Source organism: Lepisma saccharinum, chromosome 8 (assembly GCF_977018435.1).
Source record: "Lepisma saccharinum chromosome 8, izLepSacc3.1, whole genome shotgun sequence".
Lineage (NCBI taxonomy): Eukaryota > Metazoa > Arthropoda > Insecta > Zygentoma > Lepismatidae > Lepisma > Lepisma saccharinum.
Window position 1 is genome coordinate 62937306 of NC_139236.1, and position 24034 is coordinate 62961339.

A 24034-nucleotide genomic window follows, 5' to 3' on the forward strand; every position below is an offset into this window, starting at 1 on the left:
GCACTGATGTCTGTATTGTCCATATTATACACACTATTAAATGTCTGTGTGTATATTTTTATTTCATAACCATGTAACATTACTATGAGCACTCACCGTCTTTCCGTTGTAATTTCTTCAAGTTGGTGGATACAGTATGTGCCACTCTGTACTATCATGTGATAACCACATACAACCAATATTGATATTTTTGGTTTATTTCTGAAAGATGTAAGCTGTAAATATTCTTTTTTCAAACTTTAAAGGGTATTGTTTTCAAAATTCAATGTATTCACCAAGTTTAATGAATGTTATGTAATTGTTTTACATTTATTAATTCGGTAACAGTGAAACCTTAATACAACAGTGAAATATACAAAATACATTGAGAAAGTATTAATAATTATTATACATTTCATGATTTCAACCAATTAGCTGAGTAAGGTTAATTTATTTCATTTTGGACTTAGAGTACTGTATTTACGCATGTATTATGCGCACCCTAGTTTTTGATGGGAAAAAGTGACAAAAAATTATATCTCTTATATAATGCTCAGTATAATCCAGGTTCAAGAAATGGCTTTCTAAGTTGTAGGTCGTAAAGCTGTTGCTATGCCAATCAAAAGTGAATGACATCCTACCTATTCAATGAATCACCTTTTGCTATGTGGACCAAGAGGAGCCTCTTGTGTAAACAATAAGTCAGCAACTCATACCACCTCCTCCCTCCTCTCGGGCTGTAAGGGGTGACCTTTCACGTAATAGTACACCAAATTGTCAACCTCACTTCCACATAGTACACCCTGGACTGCATTTTGCATACGAACGAGGCTCTGGCGACTGGCCCTATGGTCAGTATACTTCTGTGTGTTGTCCTGTGTTTTGTCGTTATACGAGGTGTGGCTAGAAAAAAAACCGGATTGATGTTGCTGTCGACAAACAGCAAGGCATCAAGGACAAGCGGCGCATGGGTGTATAACGTGATATCTTGCCTACCGGCTGTGTGATTGCCCAGGGTGTGCGGTGCTCAGTTCTTCTGTAGTTTGTGGACGAAGTGAACCGTACATCTGTGCTCCGTCGGAAAAGAAATTAAGTGTGAAAGTGGAACAGCATATCAATCTGAAGTTCCTTATCAAACTCAGAAAATCCGCCACAGAAACTTATGGTTTGTTGAAGGAAGTGTACAGAGATGTGTGTATTTGAGTGGTTTCAAAGGTTTAGAGGGGGACGAGAAGTGATTGCGAATGGCAAGCATCCTGGACGGTCGTGCACGTCAAAAACTGAATCAAACATTGCAAATGTAGTGAATTGATTTGAATTGTGTACCCGAAGGTCAAACTGTCAATCAACAATATTTCATTACGGTGCTGACAACCCTTCGTGAGCGAGTAAGAAGACGACGACCTGATTTGTGGAAAAGCAAGTCATGGATTCTTCATCAGGACAATGTTTCTGCCCACACGACATTGTCAGTCAAGGCTTTATTGGCCAAGTATGGGATCCCAGTGTTAGAACATCCACCCTATTCGCCAGATCTTGCTCCATGCGACTTTTTTTTTTTTTTATTCCCAAAGGTCAAATCAGCACTGAAAGGAACCAGATTTAAGACCGTAGAATGTGTGAAAACAAAAGCGACGGAGGTCATGAAAATGGTTTCGGAAAATGATTTCCAGCACTGTCTCCAGCAATGGAAGATTCGTATGGAGCGGTGTATCGATAGTGCAGGGGAGTACTTTGAAGAGGATAATGTTCGTATTGTACAAAATAACCAATAAAAGATTTTGTAGCAACAGTCCGGTTTTTTTCTAGCCACACCTCGTATGTGCTGAGTGCCCCTTTACAGCCTCAGCTTTTAACCAAAGACAGAAAATTTTAAGATCTTAGTTGTACGACATTACAATTATGCCACTTTAGTTATGGTAAGGGGCTGGACCCCGTATAGTGTGAAGGGTGCAAAATAGCCTTAGTGTTGACACACCCAAATTTTAAAATTCAAATTCAAAATCCTCCCTCCTCTCCATCCACTATGATTAGCATCCCAAAGCTTTCACTCTTTAACCACATTATTTATTCTGTAATAACTGAATTCCGCCAGAACAGCACTGCTTTTCTTGGTGTTGCAGAACATTACATTTCAAAGTGAAAAATCGTGGGACATGGCCTTTTAAATTTTATACGTGGCTTTGCTCATTTCCTTTTTTTTTTTTTCCTAAAAAACTTCAAAATGTGTATATTTTCCATGACTAACATAACATTTAGAAGAGGCATATTCAGGACTCTCAAACTAGCAGCTAGTAGCACAAGATTTCTTCCATTAAGGCATTTACCCATTCCATATATGTCATATTATTTGGCCAGTAATACATTTTAATTATTATTTACTTTTTCCTTATCTTTTGTTGCATCCAAAGTACCATAACAATCGGAATGTTCCTTCATTTCGTGATGAGCTTATTTCAATCGCATTGCACATTAGTGTTGCCATCTTGAATGGAATACTGTTACCATGTCCAGAAACTGCAGGATTTAAGCTTTACAACAATATATAACATGATGGGATTCCGTGAACATGAAAAATCAATGCAAGTGTCACAAAATCATGGAATAATCCTGTACGGTTTCATGTTGGCTGTCCGAATTATTCTGTTTTTGGAAACAAAAATTTTGGAAAAAAGTGCGCATTATACATGAGTAAATACAGTAATATAAAAAAGATAAAATTTCATATCACATGTTGTTAACAACATAAAAATCCAAAGGACTAAGAATTTTCCTTATTTTCAAACCCATCTAGAGTCATCATCAAGGAAAGGGTTAATAAATGCACATGGGTTAGAACAAGGACAAAAGTTTAAGATAAAATTACTTGAAAACCAGAGATGTTGCAGCCATGTTGTCATCCAAGTTCCATGTGTTCGTGAATAAAAGCCTAGTTCTTTTTTTTGAATGTGCTGGCACTGTCTGAAAATGACATTTATATTTCAGTAATATAGGTTTAGTAACGCTTTATATCTGGGTTCTTTAAATGATAAGTATGATAAGATTTATTTATTGTCATAGAAACCTATAAACGTGTAGAACTACATGAATAAGTTAATGAGAAAAGTTCACCATTCATATAGTGCTAATATATTTGAGGCAATAAAATATGTGATGTTGAATTTTTCACTTTCTAGTTGATGATATTAAGAACACATGTGCAAGAGATTACATATGATGATGCAATTTGAACAACCAATTAGTATTTGCAAGAGGTGAAATTTCATTATCCTTAATGTAATATCTTGATAATTATTGACCTTATTTTTTTTTCAGGTGCTTCTTGCTACTATTACTTGTTGCTGCTATTTTGTGGAAAATAAAACAAAAGTATGACATGTATAGAAGAAGACAGAGATTGTTTGTAGAGATGGAAAAAATGGCTAGTCGTCCATTTTCCCAAGTACTAGTGGCAATTGAACAAAGAGAGTGCAATGACACGTCGGAAACCTCTGACATACCAGTCGCTCGAAAGAGAAAAAAGGTATTGTGGCTACTTTAAAGTTAAGTGCATTTTTAATAAGAATTGTTTTTCTTAGGATCTCAATATATTAAAAACTTATATTCTACTGATCTGGAAAAAAAAGCAAATATTTCATGAAAAACCCGGATGGTTCATTAGCCTCTTTAATGTACGGCATGTATCATAATAGAGTAAACAACTTATCAGGCTTATTATTTTTTTAAAAATATCTGAAACACAACAATGAGAAAATTTTCAAGTTTTGTTTTCATGTGCAAGATTTTTGTAAGCATGGTCATTGTGGTGCTGGAGTAGTGTTAATGAAAACGCTGACTTTCACAGGTTGAGAAAAATCAGGCTGTGTCTTAAAGTTCCCAGACCTTACACCCCTAGATTTCTGGATTTGGGGCTTTGACTGTGTGCCACCTATGCTGCAGAATGTTGAACAGCTAAAGGAGAAAATAAGAAACGCCCTTGTTTTGGTGGACGAGGAGTTGTTGGGAAAAGTGTGGCAAGAACTAGAATTTCGATATGATTTGTGTCACATTACTGGTGGAAGCCACATTGAAGAAACTTGAAGTGTTACTGGTTGATACGCAACAAATATCATTGTTGTATTCCATATAGTTTAGTCCAAACAAATTCTTAAAGTTGTTTACTCAGTTATGATACACCCTGTATGTAACCAGGTGTTGCTTCAAAAAGGAAACTGTATATTGAGACGTTCACTTCACAAGACTAGAACATCGGAATTATATGGCTATACCAGTCAACACTAATGCCAATAAGAAGTATCTGTTGGTATTTTTTCACCAATATCAGCTGAATCATTTCCGGAGTGTCTGTGTTTTGTAGGTTTCCGCAAATGCTGCATAACACTTGCACAGTCTAGTTATCCTAAAAATTATGCAAGATGTGAAGTTTTCTCTTTGCACCAGTATCACACATGAAGAAAATCCATGTTTGTGCTTAAATGACAGCTGTTGTAATATTCCAATATGATTCTTAAATATTTTAGAGCAAAACTCTGGCAAAGGGATGTATATAATTGCAGTAGAGTACTTGTTTATTTATTTTACAGAAGATTCCAAATACAACGTTAGCCATTTTTAATATTGATCGGTATTTTGAAGAATTTTTAATTGTTACGATTTTAAAATATCGGTATTTGTTCAAAGTGATATCAACCCAACCCTAGTCTACTTGCATTAAAATCATAACAAAATGGCAGATTGTCAAACTAAGTTACAGGCTATGTATACAATGTATAGTAGTTTACGAATAAAAGATGCACAAATATCCCTAATTCCCTGTAGAGCACAATTTGATCTGTCCCACACCTACTCTATAGGTAGTGTCTTCAAAACTAGACGTGAGCCATACACAAAACCTTGATAGGCCAGATGTGACTGAGAGGCTGTTGCTTGGGCTGACCTGTATTTAACATTGATTCATATTTAGCCAATATCACTTTAAACCAATACTGGTACCAATTCCCACCTATACATATCGGTGCTTGAAAATAGTAATGATTAAAATTTGTTCAAAATATTTATTAATATTAGTGGGTGAGGATTCCTCTCTAATTAGAAGCAAGAATTAGCAGAGTTTTGCTTTAAAATACCAAAAAATTACATCAGAATATTAAAATACCTGTTACATAATCACAAAATAAAGTTTTTCGCATAATATTAGTACACAAGCAATGGAAACTGAATTTTGCATAACTTTCAGGATAATAAGACTGCAAAAGTGTTTCGTGGCTGTGCTAACAATAAAAACGTCAGAAATAAAACCCAACCAATATTTTCCAATATCGATACATCAACATAGGTTCTGCACTAAAATTTAGAGTTGAGTAGTGAGCTGATATCAGTGCCATTAATGATTGTAATGCTTTAAAATTGTGAAAGTTAAAGCAGTGTGAAACATTTATCACTTTTAATGTACAAGTTTTCCGTTGGTACTTACCCTACCAAGTCAATGTACAGCTTTGGAAAAACTTAGTCAGACCTTATCTTGTTCATGATATTGAAGAGGCATGTGGCCATCATGTGTCCCTTCAGGGATTGCCGATTATTGTAGACACCCACATGAAAAGGGCAGTGTTTGTCATTAAATAATACACTTTTGTAAGTTTGATTTTGGATGGGGCATGAGTACGGGCATGCATATTTCGTTTTTGACAAAAAAACGAAATTTGAAAAAACACATTGTAGTGTTAATTTTTCATGTTTTTAAAAGGTGTGAGATGCATTTTGTGACCATATTTTGTCACGAAATAATGCGAAATGAACTGCAAAAAGCGAAATTAACTCTTAAACACGAAATTTAGGGTTTATTCACCGACGCAACACCTTCTGAGGTCTGAATTATCCTGAGAGTTATGCAATTCCCGGAAAATGATTAATTCTGCTGTTAATATTGGAGAAACAAAAATTGACTCCTTTACACAGAAATAAACTTAATACTCGGATAACTACATAAATGGGCTATTAGAAGTAAAATGTTAATTCTGTGGAATAATTGTAGTTTTTAAATCAAATTTAGGATTATATTCACAATTTTAAAACCAAAATGTCATTTTATATAGCATTTTTAATGTGATTATTCACCGCTATAACACCGATATTTTATTTTATTTACCGCTTTTGAACCCGAAATTGACTCAGTTTTTATACCGAAATTTTGCTTTTTTATTTACCAAAAATATGTGCCTCTAGGCATGAGGGTCACGGACGAAACACAAAAATGTTTCAACCCGACCAGGAGCTATGTTCCTCTGTCCACCTGCTGGGAGAAATAGGGGAGGTTCTTTTGACAGCTTCAGGTCTTTTCTAAGAAAACTCTTTCCTTTTTACTTGGACTTGACCAGAGTTTTAAGATATTCATAATTATACATGCGACAATATTTAATTACAAGATACATTTCTCCAGGATAGGCTCCATAAAAATGTCACGAGACATTTTTCAAGACCCTGCTAGTTAGCCAGACACTGGGAAAATATTGGGGGGGTATCATCTTGATCCATTTCACATTATATTTTTTCTGAAATAGTGAAAAACTGTCCTCTGACATACTGGTGATGCATATGTTAAATATGCTTAATCTGACTTGTTTCTGAAATAAGGTAGCAAAGTATTACCCTAGTAACTGGACTTTGTTTTCCTTCCAGGATTCTCCTAGTCCCATTGCACTGGAGCCGTGCTGTGGGAATCGAGCAGCTGTTCTTTCTCTTCTCATAAGGCTTCCAACAGGAGGGGAAACGTACACTCCTCCAGGCCAATCGGGTAAGGAATTTTTCTTTACAGAATCATATTCAAACTTAAAATTGCCAGATTGGTTAATTACATTCGTTTCATATGACTATGCATAAATTGAAAAATGTAAAAGTTATTTCTTTTGATCAGTACCAGCTAACACACACACACCCACACACCTGCGTGCACATGCTAGGGCATACAATCAGAAATTTGTCTGCAAATGGACACACATTCACAGAGAAAATTATTAAGAAAATGAAACTTTCATACGTATGTATTTATTTTCTCAAATATTTTCTGGACTACACCATGCCATCACCATGAAGTGGAATAAATCTATTCACAAATTGATGTTTACATGCTTGAAAATTGTAGCAATTAAAAGTTGTTGTAAAAAAATATTCATTAATATTAGTGGGTGAATATTTCACTCAATTATAAGCGTTCGTTTACCAGAGTTTTGCTTCAAAACACTCAAGAATTACATCCGAATATTAAAATACCTATTATATAATCACAAAACCCAGTTCTTCAGAGAATTTTGGTGCAAAATAAACAAAAACTTTGAATTTTGCATAATTTCCAGGATAATTATACTCTGTGAAAGTGTCGGCTGGTATTTGTAAATAAAATGCAACCAATAGTTTACAATACCTATACAATGGTGTTCGCTCAGCCCCCTCCGTATTTTTTTTGCTTTGTCCGTTATTTCCATTATACAAAAGGTTCCATGTAGGAAAATGGTTAATAGTCTTGCTGTTTGTGTCAGCCATTTCAATGTTGACCCAACATCATAATTGACAATTAGGGAGCTACCTGAAGGAATAACAAAAGTTGGGTGGTTAAGTTTAAGTTCACTGCATGCTTAGATAGGCTAAACAGGACAGGACCTACAGTTTAAAATGGTACCTGAACCATTGCACAATCTGGAGGCATGCGTATTTTGTTTGTGATGGAAAAACAAAATGTGAAATAACGCAGTGTAATGTCCATTCTTCATGCTTTTGAAAGGTGTGAGGTGTATTTTCGAACCATGTTTTGATCATGAAAAGATGCGAAATGAACGACAAAATGGGCAAAATGTGAAGTGAACTCTTAAACATGAAATTTAGAGTTTATTTACCGATGCAACACTTTTTTGAAGTCTGAAGTGTGAGTCATGCAACTCAACGAAAATTTATTAATTCTGCTGTAAATATATGAGAAGCAAAACTGAACTTACACAGGAGTAAACTTAAGTGCTATTAGAAGGGAAGTGTTTATTTTGTGTCATAAGTATAGCTTTTATATCAAATTTAGGGTTATATTCACTATTTTAATGCAAGAATGCCATTTTCTATACTGCATTTGATCCTAAAATGTGCCCTGTTTTTGTACTAAAATCTTGATCTTTATTCACTATAAATATGTGGGGGACTCCTGTACCCCTAGACTGTAATGCACCAGCATTAACCCCCCAATCCTAACCGAGATCCGGGACTGTTGTGTTACCCGAAAACTGATTTTAAACAGCTATAGCACCGTGTTTTATAACGTACCAATGCTTAATAGCTTTTTAGTTTTCAGTGTGCAGCTATTTTTCTTTCTCTTGCAGGGTTGGCTATCGCCTCAGCTTTGGTTACGTTAGGCAACCCGAGAAAGGTCAGTATAGACCCAACGGGGAAGTCAGATGGCAAATCAAAGTCCCGAAAATCGGTTACAAGCCAGCACCCTGACAGTTGTATATAGTATTTATAAAGTTATAACAAAACAGTGTTGGCAGCTGTGCAAATAACTGCGTTCATAGAAACTTCCACGGGAAGAGAGTTATAACAAGAAAAAGTTGCATACTTTACCTGAGACAGTGTAACTCTACTTAAGTATTCGAAGACTGAGACGAACTGAGCTTGCGCAAGAGTAAGGTGCTGGTGTTTTATGTTCAGTGATTCCGTGCAAATAGCAATCCAGTTGTGTTGGTGTGAAGTGTTCGAAGAATGTGTGGTAACTAAGACATTGTCAGATTCGTTTTTAAGTATCCCTGCAATGTTCTTACGTCGAGAGAGTGCTTTCGTAAGCTTCTTAAAAACTTTTCCCCCCCTCCCTCCCTATTTGGTTTTTTTTTTTGTAAAGTTATATTTATCTTAAACAGCATGTATATAGTGTACATATCTTGTGTGACAGGCGGTGATTTTTTTCTGAATCGGCTGAGAGTTTTTTCAGGACTTAATTTTCAAGCAACACATCACATCACATGTCATAGGAAAACATAGACTATGTGTTTTTTTATAATTTTTTATTATCAAGTGTGGTAATGTGGTTCGCTTGCTTGCTCCTGTACAACAGCATGTGGAATGTAAAAAAAAATGAAAAAAATGGAGGAATTATTAATTTACAGAAACGGAGCATCGTAAACCCTTATAGTTTGTAATAAAAATATCGCTCCTCTTTGTGACTGATGATTTATTTTCCCAGACTTTTGATGCAATGCAGCTTTGCAAAGATGCATATGCATTAAAAAATAATGCATTATCAGCCTCTAAAACTGCAGTATTTCTGTTACTTGTTTACTGAGCATATAAATAATGTAATATAAAGGATATTGTTTTATGGGAATAGGTTGCTAAATGATTTTAGAATTATGAAGATAAGGTTTGACAAAGGTTTGTTTGTGGTACTGAAATTGCCTTTAGAAAACTGCCTCTACTATGTGTAATAGGGAAAAGTATTATGACAGCTGCCTAGTTATTTCAGATTTCCGTTAATTCATTGTTGTTATAAACAAGCGTTATTTTCAGATAATGAAAGTACTGCCTTTTTACATTACACTAGTCATCATCATAACACCACCATCTCATTTCCATATCTGAAAAGCATATTTATGAATATGTGTGTACATGTTGGATGATGTGCTGCAGTTGGCACATCACTGAAAATGAGAAACTGGAAATAATTTTTTGAAGCAACATGTATTAATTGTGTAACTGTCCCATTTACTTGAGCTATATGCACTGTGGAAAGATTGACTGAATCAATGGTGCTTGTTTCAGGCAAGGATTTATTTTAATTACCTAGCACATTGATACTTGTCTGTAGTTTGGATAATTTGTGCAGGATGTGGTGTTGAATAGTTGATTCTGTGTCGGAATAATAATAGACAAGTTTGAAAGTTTTTCTAAGAATGATAAGTAAGAAAGATAATGATTTAAGATTGCAAGTGTCACAAAGATTGGTAAAAATATCACTGTTACAGAGTAGCATGGGCTCTTGTCTGTTAATAATACTAACGGAACTAGGAGAATTTTTTACGATGTGTAACTACATGAGCAAACCAGACGGCTGGCATAATTGAATAAGAAACTGTTTGTTTTATGATTCTGAAAATGTTTGCTTGAATATGAAGACATAGTGGAGTGACCATGCATTTTGGTCCTGGTTTACGAGATACTGTATTATTTATTTAACATTTCTGAACATCACCTCTACAGTTCCTGATCATAATTTTGAGCTCACTGTTGATTATGCAATCCTGTTAAGAAATGCAGACAAAAATTCCCTGTAGCATACCTTTAATTTATTGAAATAAATTCACTCCCCTCCCTTCTGTTATCAAAAATTGCTGTAATGGTTTTTTGATCTGTATTTGCCATAATATCTGTATTAGGTAAGTTATTGACTTGAGTACAGCTAAGAATATTTATTTGCAATGTAATTTGTAAAACTGTACAGTGTGGACAACATTGGGGATTGCATTGTTTTATTACATTTTTTAATACTAACATTACCTCCACAACTTCCCACTTTTGTTTACCTTGATGTTCAATTGTAATCAGTCAATATGCATTCCAAATATATAAATGAAAGTAAGGAATTTAAAAAATGAGGCAGCATGAAAATTAGAAAAGATGATGGAACATAATTAATTGCTAATAGAATTTCTGATGTCAGTAAATTGAACAAACTGTAAGTGTATGTTTTCTTAAACTATTAATAAACATTCTTAACCAGACATTCCTGTTGATAATGTGATTAAAAGATCGTATTTTGTGGGAGTGAGTAAGTGGACTGCATTCTCTGTCTCTTGTGTGTAAGAGTTTTATTTGTTATACATGGATCTTAAGTTGTAACAGATATGAGTTCTCTATTTGTGTGTGTTCAAGTGCAATGTGTTATACTCATGCAAAAAAAATAATAACTTATTAATGCCAAATAATTTTTACTAGAGATGCATACAATATGATGAAGTAATATGTTTTTTTTAAATGTATTTAACTGTGATGATCAATGCGTGGATGTGTATCAGAGTTGTATTTTTGCAGACATTTTTGTTTGTATGTTAATTGTTGTTTATAGTAGTGTCCTTTTTTCGTTGGTTATTTTCTGTTCTTTTTAATATATTTTTTATTGGTAACGTACTATTTCTACTGTTTTATTTTGCAGTCTGTGTTGCATTAAATGTTTTGTGCAGTATACTCTTGTTGTTTCATGTTAACTGTTCTTCCATTGTCTAGTTCCTACTTGTACAGTGCATTAACAATTAAATCTTGAAATGTTTGTGTCATCATTCACAGCAATAGAATTGTGGCATGAACTGACGTTAAGCCTTTAGCAAATACCTGTTATGACCGTAAAAACTTCTTACGTCACGTGCCGGCAACATATTTGCAACACAAGATGCACAAACAGCACGATAAAGAACACTTTATGAGTTATTCCAAGCTTTTGATTTCATCTCAGAATCATCACTGCTGGTGCTGGTCGAGAGATGGCGAAGGGGACGCACTTCAAGTTCTGCCATGGAGCATCAGAGTGTGAAGGAGTGATGTGGTCATCACTACTCTCCAGTCATGCTCCATTTCGGAACGTCAAGTGTGTGCCCTTTGCCAGTGTACCCATTTTTTAAGAGGGGTATAGTACCCCCTAAACTGTAGATCCAAGTTGTACCCCACCCCTACAATAGTTTGAAAGACTTATGGTGCTGCTGTAAAAATAACCTATTTCCTAATAGCTCAACACAAAGTTTATAATGTTTACACACATTAACTTCCTTAAGAAAAAATCAAACCACTGGAAACCTAATCTTGTATATTGTGGTACTCTAAGTTAGTTCACTTCATTTGTGTTCTTGGGAACCATTGTCAGGAGATGAAAATTGTTTAAAAGGAGTGTGACAATGGAATAAGTTAAAGTTTCGTTTCAGGAAATCACGCTGCAGGCTAATGCCCCTTATTGTAAAGGGCGGGGGGGGGGGGGGGGTACACTTTTCTATAGTAGTAGTCTACTGATTGTTTCTTCAGAAGAGTATACAACTGACCTTCTTTCCTTTCAGATTTTTCCTATACGAAATGCTTCCACAATTCACACAAAAGAAATTCTGAAAATTTTTACTGCCTATGAAATTGTTACGTTCCTAGTAACTTTCCTCACCCTTTACTCCTATAGTCGGGAGTATTGAGGCTGTAAGGATCTACACTGAAACCTATTTTGAGGGTAGGTGTAGAACAAATCCAACAAAAGTCGTGAAGTTTTAATCAAATGTTTATTTACCGCGTGAGCACTTAGTCAGAGGTTAGGTAACTTGTAACTGGAACTTGAACATCAATTGTTAGTAGATAATTTAAAACTTACTAGAAAGGTCAAACTAAGGTGGCCCAAGCCTAGGTTTTACAGAAGAGCGGCATACACCTGTTCACTTCTTCCTAGATTAGACCGTTCCTATTTGGCCAGTCTAGGTTTTACAGACGAGCGGCATACACCTGTTCACTTCTTCCTAGATTAGACCGTTCCTATTTGGCCAGTCTAGGTTTTACAGAAGAGCGGCATACACCTGTTCACTTCTTCCTAGATTAGACCGTTCCTATTTGGCCAGTCTAGGTTTTACAGACGAGCGGCTTACACCTATTCACTTCTTCCTAGACTTGGAGTTATCACCCGAGATGGACAATTTAGGCTTTTACAGAAGAATGGCTTACACCTATTCACTTCTTCCTAAATTGGAACTTGCATCCCATTTGGCTACCTATTCACTTCTTCCTAGACGGACACTAGAACAGACCCCCCTCACAGACCAAACTGCTTCGTATTTATACCCAAAGTTCCACCCTCGAACACCTGCCTTTAGGTAATTTCTTATTACAATATTCCAAATTATAACAGAAGGATATTTGAAAAATACATAGTTTGGCTATGAATAATTTACAAAGAAAGTTTACATATTCATTTGAGTCAATAATTATTTCTTTAACGTTGATAAAATCTTACATTCTGGAAATATACAAATTTAAATGTTCCTCCATTATGTAATTACAATTAGGTTAGTTCATCAAACGATGATAATCTTTGATTGGTGAATCTATATTTACATCATAATAAATGCCCGTTGTCTTAAGCGAGCTAACTACATTAGATTGCTACAGAAAGGTTAATACATTAGTTCGACAACGCCTTGATAGGTGCGTTAATATTTGCGTCACAACCTGAGCCATATAACATGTAGTATCGTAGACATTAACAAGAACTCGAGAACACTATATCAATTTTCCTTTTAACATGTAATTGCAAAGTTTAAAGGAAAATTTGAGAAACAAAAGTGAAACAAATTTTTCTTTCTCTAAACTCCTTGCCTTTCTTATGCCTTTTTTATTTTTAATCTCAATAAACTTACATTTAGGTTCATTAGAGTATAAAGGTTTTTATTCATATATACCAATAGGGTTCATTATTTCAAATTAAAAGATTAGTTCAGTAGAACTAATAATCATATTATTTCCCAAATATCAATTCTTTGTCAACATTTATAACAACACACTAGAAATCATATTGATAGCTTTTCAATTAAGTACATTTCTTAGATACAATGTTATATTCAAATTTTTAACAGAACTATTGACTCTTAGTCAATCATACAATTCTCAAATGTTGTTATGTACCTAAAAGAAATATTTGATCACAACTTTTCTCTATTCTCCTCTCTTTTTTATTTTCTTTAATCACATATTTGAAATCTTTATCACCTTGGGTTAAAAATTTAATATTTAAACACAACATAACAAACTTTCCAAAGCACTGAACATATAATGCTTATCTTCATAGAACAATCAAGGTTACACACATTTAGTTAAATAAGAATCTGTCACTTGATTAATTATTTCCTGTTATGGTAATAATTATGGTGATGTACACTTATAAGCCATTTCACTGGACACCATGTTTTCTTTAATTAAGTTTCGTTTAAGATAAACCGCTTCCCGTTCCAACTAAACAATTTCTTTATCTCTCGCTTGGCATAGTTTCGGCTTAACTTTAGTTTCTTTGCCAAGAGATGCAGGAAAATCTTATTGTTCCTTCTTTTACTTCCGGGCTTAGCTCCAAGAACCATCCTTGCTAATCAGGGACATCCTTTTGAGGAACCTTGTCATCCTTCAGGGGACTGGTAACTAGATGGGCAGGTTGATCATCATAATAATTGTCACTAATCAGTTCAGGGATGTTTACTAATTCCTTGCGCACTAGGGTTATCAAAGTTTCAACAGGAAGGTCGTTTACTAGCTCATCACAGGTTACTCCATTAAGGCTTTTCTCGTTCCCAACTTCCTTAGAGACTGTTTCAATATTAGAGGAAAATTTGTTTAGCATGTCTTTTAGTTCAGTCCTATGCTGCCTCTGCTCGGCTTCGATCTTCCTAAAGGTATCCTGTAGTTGTTAGTTTTCTTTTTGCCTAGTTTGGATCAACACTGAGGTAAAACTTTTGGTAAGATCCTCCAAATATCCCTCTAATCTTTCATTGTCAGAAGTCCAAGCATTGGATTGCTGAAACCACCGTTTGTAGGACTTGTCGAACTCCTCCACAATTTGTTGTTCTGCTAAGCTTAACTCTTTGGGCATCTCAATAGCAGAGCTCTGTTTTTCAACCATGTTAGTTCTCTAACAATCTTGATACGGTAATGCTTGACCGTTTATCATAATCTCGCTTTTAAAGAATTTCTAGCCAGACCTAGACCTTTATGTAATAATTATTGATCTATCTTTTCTCAGTAGAACCTTTTAATTCTAGAGTTCTCACTTTTCCTTATTATCGGACCTCTCTCCAGTACATGATCTTTCTTATAATTAAACCTATTTTAGTGAACCCCATGAGGACTCTGCCTCTTAAATACCAACTTCCTTCTTTAAATTATCATATAATTTTCTCTTCTATCTTCGAAGAGTAAAGGTTTATCTTCTCCCCTTTTATAGCCATTCTTTGGCTCATCAAGCATTAACGTTGACCGGGCTTATGAAAAAGTCTTTAGTTTCCTTGGTTTCATTGATAATATCATTCTTTTCATTCAGGTTCTTCACTATTATTAAATTTCTGTTTTTCTAGGTTCCAGTCCTTCTCGGCTCGAGCTCCACTTCTCCAGCAATTCATTTTTACTTTCGGCTGAACAATTAATCTTTATAAGGTTGTGGAAATTCTCCTTTCCTAAAACTTCCTTCGTCCAGGGAACTCTTAGCAAGGCCACATTATTCCCGATTTCTACTAGTTCATAGGGACCAAGGAAATATTCAAAATATTTGGTGATTTCTTTGTTTGGTGCCGAACTCAGTTTACGATTTCTTTTTAACACTAAATCTCCGGTGTTCAAAATATATCGGTTTGCTCGCCTTTCTTTTTCTGAGTTCTGGGTTTATATGAGGCCAGGAATAATTTGGTTTCCCATTTGATCTTTCCTTCGTCACCTTCGGGCTATTCTAAATGCTTCAATAAATTAGATGGTACCGGCTTGTTATAAAATAGTTCAGCTGGGGCATATCCTGTAGCTTTGGATACCGAATAATTAATCAACCAGCATACTTTATTTACGTATTTGTGCCAGGAATCATGTTTCTTCGAGCAGAAAGTTCTTGGCAACCTAGCGATTTCTTGGTTTACCCTTTCTACAGGGTTACTTGCAGGATGATAGGGAGTGGTGAACCATGGAATTATCCCATGTTTCTTCCAGAAATTAGCCCACTTATGGGAAGTAAACTGAGTCCGTATGTCTGATAAAAGATATTTGGGTTGAGGATAATGAGCCATATATCCTTGTTCCAGTTTATGTTTTACTTCTTCAGTTTTAGCAGTCCTTAAAGGGTAAGCTATAGCATATCGACTGCCTACATCCACCATGGTGAGTTAAAAGTCCGGGATGTAGGTAGTTTTCCCACTATGTCAATAGACAATACTTCATGGGGAAGTTTTTCATAATACTAAATTGTTGTCTAAAGATTCCTTTCCTGTCCGGTTTGTTTCGTGAGCATACCAAACATTCCCGCACATATTGTGCAATCTTCTCTTTCATTTTGGGCCAAATGAAATGAAGTCTTAGCCTTTTGTAAGTTTTTGTGAACCCGAAATGACCAGCCTCATCGTGCTCGGCAACCAATACCTTAGGAATCAAAGAAGCCTTCATGTAGCAGGTAACCGGAATTAAGTTGCAATCGAACATCTTCAGGGATGCTACGGCACCATTCATCCTGAAATTGGGCGTTCCGCCATTCTTGCAGTTCTTCTCCCGCTAAACTGGGTGCTCTCGTCAATCCCACTGAGTACGTGACTTCATTTTCAGGATCGTTATCCAGGAAATTTTCTGCATGAGGATATCTACTTAGGACGTCGGCTATCCCATTTTGCTTTCCACTAATATGAAAAGTGGAGAAGTTAAATTGTTGAAGTTTTAAGGCCCAACGGGTTAACCTAGCACTCCAGTCACGGCTATTATAAAATTTTTATGGTCAGTATACACGTGGAACTTAGTACCATACAAGTAGACTTTGAAAAGATCTATTCTGAAAAGTACTGCTAAACATTCTAATTCTTGTACAGTATAGTTCCTTTAATATCCCTTTAGTTTTCGACTAGCATACTGTATAATGGCGATGTTTTCTAAGTCCGGAGTTGGTTCTACTTTTCCTTGGAACAACACCACCCCTAATCCAGTCAGGAACACGTCACATAGCAGGCAGAAAGGCTTGGTGAAATCAGGCTGCGCTAGGGCAAGTAATTGGACTAATTCCTTTTTCAGAATTCGGAAAAAAGCTTCATTTTCATTAGTCCATTTCCATTTGACATTTTTAGCTAATAATTTCTCCCAAGTTTGCTGTCTTTCGAGATAGATCCTTTACGAACCTTCTTCTCCAGTTTAATAACCCTAAGAACTGTTGAAGATCCTTCTTACTTCGAGGTCTAGGAAATTTTAAGATAGCTTCATCCTTTTTAAGGTCGACTCGTACCCTACTTCCAGACATAATATGGCCAAGATAATCTCTGATTTCACCCATTGGCATTTTTTCAGTTTTACTATAATTCCTTCGGCCTTTAACTTGGATAAAACCCAATTTATGTGCTGGAAATGATTTTCCAGAGTTTCATCTAAGATCAGCAGGTCATCTATGTAGATGGTTAGGAACTCTTCAGTGTGGGGTTCAAACAATGATTGCATGGCATGCATAAATACAGTCACTGCGTTCGATAAACCAAAAGGCATTCTTGTAAAACACCAGGAATGTCCTTTATATGAGAAAGCTGTATATTCTTGATGTCTATAGGGATTTGCAGGTATCCGGAAGCTAAGTCTAGGCAACTAAAATACTTTTTTCCTCTGAATTTTTGTAAGGCTTCCTGCAAAACTGGTATCGTGTTTTTTGGAGTTATTATCAACTTGTTCAATTTTCGGAAATCAATACATGGTCTCACCGAACCATCAGGTTTATTGACCACCAGCAAGGGGTTTAGATATGGAGACTGACATTGCCGAATTACACCCCACCCCTTCCATCGTTCCAACTCTTTTTCCAACTTCTCTCTTTTAGCCATCGGAATGGGATACGGACTAGAATATACTGGTTCCTGTGACGTCAGAGGTATTGTACATTTAGCATTTTTTTCTAGTCTGGGGTTGCAGGAAAAAAGTCTGGTATTCCAATAATAACTGCAACAATTCTTCTCTCCTTTCAAAGTTGAGTATCTCAGGATTCTCCAAAAATGGGTCGCCCATCAACAAGTCAGCATCTAAATTTCAGCTTACATAGACCAAATCTTCAAATACACATCCCCCAATTGCAAAGTGAATTCTTCTACATCCTACTATTCTAGAACTTTCCTTTCCAGTAAAATCTCGTAGTTTCACTCTGGGACATTTCTGAAGTTTAAGTCCGGGTAACCTGTCCAGCAACTTAAGCCAAATTTTATATTTCATTATAGTGCATTCACTCCCTGTATCTATAGTGCACTTAATTTTTAATCCTAAAATTTGAGTGATAATTTCTGGTTTCCTGGACAACAATATTCCCCTATGTTCAGATTCTTCTATCTTTTTCCATTCTTCATTTTCGACTTCTAATTCTAAATGCAATACTTCTAAAAAATCTTCGGTAAGGAAATTGTCGGCACTCTCATTTTTCTTCGATACAGTTTTCCCTTCCGTTGTAAATGAGAGTGCTTCATTTACAACGAGGGTTGGTTTAAATTTTGTTTTAGGAGCATTGAACCTTCCCAAGCTGGAGTGACAGGATTTAACTCCGTCGGGACTTCTTCAGTTTGGCAGGAGGTTTTCTTTGTATTGGAATTTCTATTGAAGTGATTGTTGGGGAAGCGGGATTGATTCCATGGTCGTTTATATGGTTGACTTCTATTTCCGTTGTTATAGAAATTCCGCCCTTGGTAACCCCTTTGGTTTCTATTATTGTTCCTATTAGGATTCAGAGGTGTTCTGTTCGCTTCTTCACTTTCATTGTTAAATCTAGACGAAACTATTTGAGTCTGCCTAACTCTGGGTTGAAACTGCCTTCGGTCTTCTATCTTGGGGTTATCTCCCCTACTTATCTCCAGTTGTTGGGAGGCTTCATATCGACTAAGATAATTTGCTAGTTGTTGAATGGTTTTTAGATCTCGAGTCAATATCAGTTGTCGAACTTTCACCGGAAGTTGGCTGATTCAAATGCAAGACTTCACCTTGATTTACTACTTCCACCAGATTGCAGTAGTTTCCATAGACTTCCCAGCAGTATTCTTCTAACGTTAATCCAAGAAGGGACCTCTGAAATTTCTTATTCCTTAACAGCTGCATTTCACGTTGTTTAGCCTCTAAAGAAGCATACTGCTTTCGAAATGCATAACAGAACTGATCAAAACTCTTCCACTTTCTTTCATTTACTATGAACCAGGATTTGGCCTTTCCTGTCATTAAGGAAGGTAAAATTTTCAACCTGTAACATTCTGGATCTTCCATTATATCTAGATAGGTTTTTTAAACTTTTGATGTATCGTTCTTCCGAGACTGAATTTATTTCTCCAGAAAACTTCTCTAAGGCTTTTATATCTGCCAGTCTAAAATTCTGATACTTAGGTTTCCTAACTCTGTTGTTAGTCTCTTCTTCTGAAAGGTGATTGAAGAATTCTTGTGACTTCTTCATCATCTTCGAGCATCTGCTCCTATTCAACTCCGAACCTTCCTCTGACATAGCACTAGAGGATGAGAGGTTACTTCTTTCAGTATATCTCCTCTTAGATACACTTGCGATAGGAGTGGCCAAATTGGCAGAGTGAATCCTCTGACTTTTGTCTACTGAATTAGCACTCAAAGGTAGGTGTTCTAATTTCATGGCTAAAGATTCTATTTCACTAGAAGTTTTGTGAACTTGCCATTGTACTTCCTTTATTTCGTCTTCCATTGCCTTCCTTCATTGCTGCTTATCTTCCATCAAGCTCTTGGTAGTTTCAAGCCTTAAACTTTCAAATAAGTTTGTTAATTCAGTTTCTTTTGTTTTCCTCTGACTTTTTCCTTCATCTATTTCTTCCAATAAGGCTTTCTGGGTTGCCTCTATCTGATCTTTCACTTCTTGACTCGTTACTTGTTTAAATTCTTCCATTTCAGCCCTCATTCCCTTTTGGCATTCATCTACAGTTTTTTCTAACTCATTCTTATTGATCTTACACTCTAATCTTACTTCCTCTATTAATTGTTTCTTTTTACTATCATCTTGTCTTTTTTTTTGTCTTTTCTCTTCGGCTTCTTGTCTCCAAGTTGTCAATAAATCTATCATTTGGTTCGCCGATTCAGATTTGTTTTGACAACCTTGGCATTTAAAACTAGTTCTATCAACATCTTCATTCGTGGCATCCATATTCAAACAACTCAAGTGGAACAAACACTCACATTCTTGACATTTGACTGTTCCTTCTTCAGACTTGCAGTCATCAGAGCAGCACTTAGAGGTTGCCATGGTTAATTTTCTTTGTTCCCCCCTTAAATACCTTTTTGACATGACTAAGTACTAATATTTGATTTCTCACACTTTCAGTATGAAAGTCCTTTTTCTTGAAGAACCTTATCAAACTAATGAAGTCTTCAAGTTATGGTTTCTTATAGGAATCTTCTACTCGTCGTTGGTCATGTTCCTCGACTTCAGTGGCCAGGATTCCTCAGCTACCTAGCTTCTACGGTGCTACTGCAACTTCGATTTTACGAGAACCTCTTCAGTAATAGTCATCTGGCTGGATTCTTCAATTGTCGGGCCTCTACGTTGTATGCCAAGAAGAATCTGTTAGGTGTCCAACGTCGGTGGTTGAAGTCCTATACAGTTGTGCCCTCACGATGGGCACCAAAAAGGATCTCTTACGTTCCTGGTAACTTTCCTCACCCTTCACTCCTATAGTCGGGAGCATTGAGGCTCTAAGGGTCTACACTGAAACCTATCTTCAGGGTAGGTGTAGAGCAAATCCAACTAAAGTCGTGAAGTTTTAATCAAATGTTTATTTACGATGTGAGCACTTACAGCCAGAGGGTAGGTAACTCGTAACTGGAACTTGAAGATCAATTGTTAGTAGATAATTTAAAACTTACTAGAAAGGTCAAACTAAGGTGGCCCAAGCCTAGGTTTTACAGAAGAGTGGCATACACCTGTTCACTTCTTCCTAGACTTGGAATTATCACCCGAGATGGCCAATGCAGGCTTTTACAGAAGAGCGGCTTACACCTATTCACTTCTTCCTAGACTGACACCAGAACAGACCAAACTGCTTCGTATTTATACCTAAAGTTCCAGCCTCGAAAACCTGCCTTTAGGTAATTTCTTATTACAACATTCCAAATTATAACAGAAGGATATTTGAAAAATACATAGTTTGGCTATGAATAATTTACAAAGAAAGTTTACATATTCATTTGAGTCAATAATTATTCCTTTAACGTTGATAAAATCTTACATTCTGGAAATATACAAATTTAAATGTTCCTCTATTATTTAATTACAATTAGGTTAGTTCATCAAACGATGATAATCTTTGATTGGTGAATCTATATTTACATCATGATAAATGCCTGTTGTCTTAAGCGAGCTAACTACATTTAGATTGCTACAGAAAGGTTAATACGTTAGTTCGACAATGCCTTGATTGGCACGTTCATATTTGTGTCACAACCTGAGCCATACAACATGTAGTATCATAGACATTAACAAGAACTCGAGGTAACACTATATCAATTTTCCTTTTAACATGTAATTGCAAAGGTACAAAATAAGTAAGGTTGTAACAAAATTACATAAATTATATAGCTAATATACCATCAATATAAGCAAAATTTATATTTTTCCCATTTTAACGCTTATAAATGCATTGAAAATTGTCATTGGACAAATTTTATCAGACAAATTATTTGCAATTTTTTTTTGTTTCTATTTTAACTGTATATCCAGTCCCGATTAGTCTATCTGAGCATAAAGTGAATCTAGAAGAAACTTTGACAAACTTCTGAGTAGAGATCGAGACAAGAACAAGCACATACAATAACGAGAACGACCTCATCAAACATGAGTCTTGACTCATCTCATCTCGATAACATTCTTAGTTGAAATGGAGCAGCGATGTTTCTAAGACATTAAATAAGTTTGCGACCTTTGATTTTTTCAGAGGGAGTGGTGAACTTGGGCTTACTGTCCCAATGGACATAATTATTTTTGCCAAAAGTTCCCCCAGAAACATGGGTTTCCATTAATTTAAACATTGCTTTTTTTTTTACCTAAATAGTAAGTATGCTTATAAAGTTTTAATTGAATGTTAATGTTTCAAATCTGATTTTGATATTGAATTGAACACAAATCAATATTTTTCCAAGTTAAAATGTATAACCAAACTGTAAGAAATTTATATAAATGAGTTGAATAAACGTCTGACGGGGACTGTTCCTGTAGGTTCGAGATGCTCAGACTTGATACATTTTGTTGCAAATATTTCTGCATCTAAGAAATCCACTGGAGGTCCATTTAGTGAAAAGGAAAGCAGGTTTAAATGTATTGGAACTTCTAAATGATTTCTTTAATCAGTGAAGGTTAGATTCATGGCACTGAACTTGCAATTTCAATTATTTGACAAGGTCTTTGAGTAAAGTGGCAAGGCAATGTGTTTTGGATTTTCTTTGTAGATGCTAAATTCTTCAGTTAATGCTGCCGCACATGTTTTTGCTTACCTTAAAGTTCATCTTGAAGGCCATGTTAATAACATTACATCCAGAAAGAAACCTAAGTCTTCAAAGTCTCATATTACCCTGCAAAGATTTAAAAGAAAAAAAATCTTACAAATGTATAGTTTTCATCTAACTCCTGAACTACCATCCTCCCATGGTAAATCAATTGTTTTCAATATATCAAGTGTTTCTCTAGTCATGTCAGTTTCTTGCTTTGCTCCAAGAACAAGAATTTCGGTTTTGCATATACAATGGTATTACTTTCAGAACTTGTAGAGTGGGGTGAGGAGCCTGTGTTGTGTCCTGTCCATATGTGTGATTGTCCTTCGCTAATCTCATCTTATCATAATGCATCATCATCATCTTCGCGATTAGCCACAGCTGGCATAAAAACAATGTAAAGTAAATCATTCAAGTGCTTGTAGAGAGTCTTAAAGTGCAGCCCATTCCATTGTAAATAACTACTTTGTCAAATATTTTACGTGTAACCCCCCCCCCCCCCCCAATGAAAAACGTTCCTGCGCCACTGCCCTTCACTGTCTCTCGACCAACCTTGATGATGATTCTGAGATGGAATCAAAAGCTTGGAATAACTCATAAAGTGTTTTTTATTGTGCTGTTTTGTGTTGTTTTTAACAGATACCTGTTGTTACGAATGAGCTCTGCCAAATAGCTTGTGTGTCCATAAATAAGAATACAAGTGTTCCATTTTAAGAGTTATTGCATGCAGTTATCTAGATTCATAGCAATTACTTCTTGTTGCATCTTCTTTTCGTAACGCAGCTACTAAAAACATATACATATATCTCATGTCTCAGGAGCAGTGTATGTACTGTTAATGTATTTATTGCAAAGACAATCTGCAATAAGAAGTTACTTTTGAGGAAATAGTTTCATGTTGAAAATGAAGGGTGGTATGAATGAAGTGAGTTGAGGAACGTAATGAGTAATAAGAAATACAGAGTGATCCATTGAAGTGTATACTGCCGTGTCAGTGTTTGCGCTTTCAGCAAGCGAGGTGCTCGCGGCCGTATGTTGACACTGTAGACTGTCCGTGAAACTTGCAAGTTTCCATAACTAGTTTAAAAAGAGTGATTTATTTACGACGTGGAACTTTTACACCCGGGAATCTTGTTTCAAATCGCCATTGAACTTTACTTGCCGATTGAGTTAACACCCAAATCATAAATAAATACATGCTCTGCAGTAGAAAACATTTGCAGAACCATAACACACTTTGGTGTTGAATATACTATAAAAAACAATATGTAACAAGCACCCTATCACTTCATAGTCACCAGACTAACTAACAAACAGGCCATGCCGGACCCTGTGTCCGAGTGGTTAGCACATCGTGCTGAGACTTCAAGGGTCCCGGGTTCAAATCCTGCTTGGGCTTGGTTGTTTGTGAATGTCCATTAATTCACTTCATCACTCATCCCCATCTTTGCAAATTAGCCAAGAGGCACAAAATGCGAAGTATAAACTAAATCAATCAACAAACAGGGCACGTCACCAGACTAACAAACAGGCTGCATAATACAAATCAAGGACCCTTATCGCTTCACAGTCTTGTGTCTACTTTCAGGACGTCTGTAAAAACTGGTTTCTAGCCCCCCTTGTCAGCTTATGTTAAGTGGGTGTCTTCATAAAGATGTATCAAAATGTGTGCGCATTGAAGACGACTAGTTTAAACACCACCTTTTATAAATCTGGTAAGTAAATAACTTTTTAAAGTAATGACAAACTGTTGTGTGCTTGCTTCATCGTCAAACGGTCTCGAGTGCCTCGCTTGCCGATTGCACAAACACTGATGTAGCGGTCTACA

General features: G+C 35.9%; 1 protein-coding gene across 1 annotated transcript in view; it reads left to right on the plus strand.

Moving 5' to 3' along the window:
* The window catches only part of dsd (attractin-like protein dsd), a 76309-nt gene extending 65012 nt beyond the window's left edge, over window positions 1-11297 (plus strand). The window contains exons 18-20 of the mRNA XM_083126773.1: window positions 3295-3502; window positions 6658-6772; window positions 8340-11297. Of these exons, the coding sequence (XP_082982899.1) occupies window positions 3295-3502; window positions 6658-6772; window positions 8340-8473 (457 nt within the window). The 3' untranslated portion in view covers window positions 8474-11297. The remainder of the gene's footprint in view (window positions 1-3294; window positions 3503-6657; window positions 6773-8339) is intronic.
* The last annotated feature ends 12737 nt before the right edge of the window (window positions 11298-24034 follow it).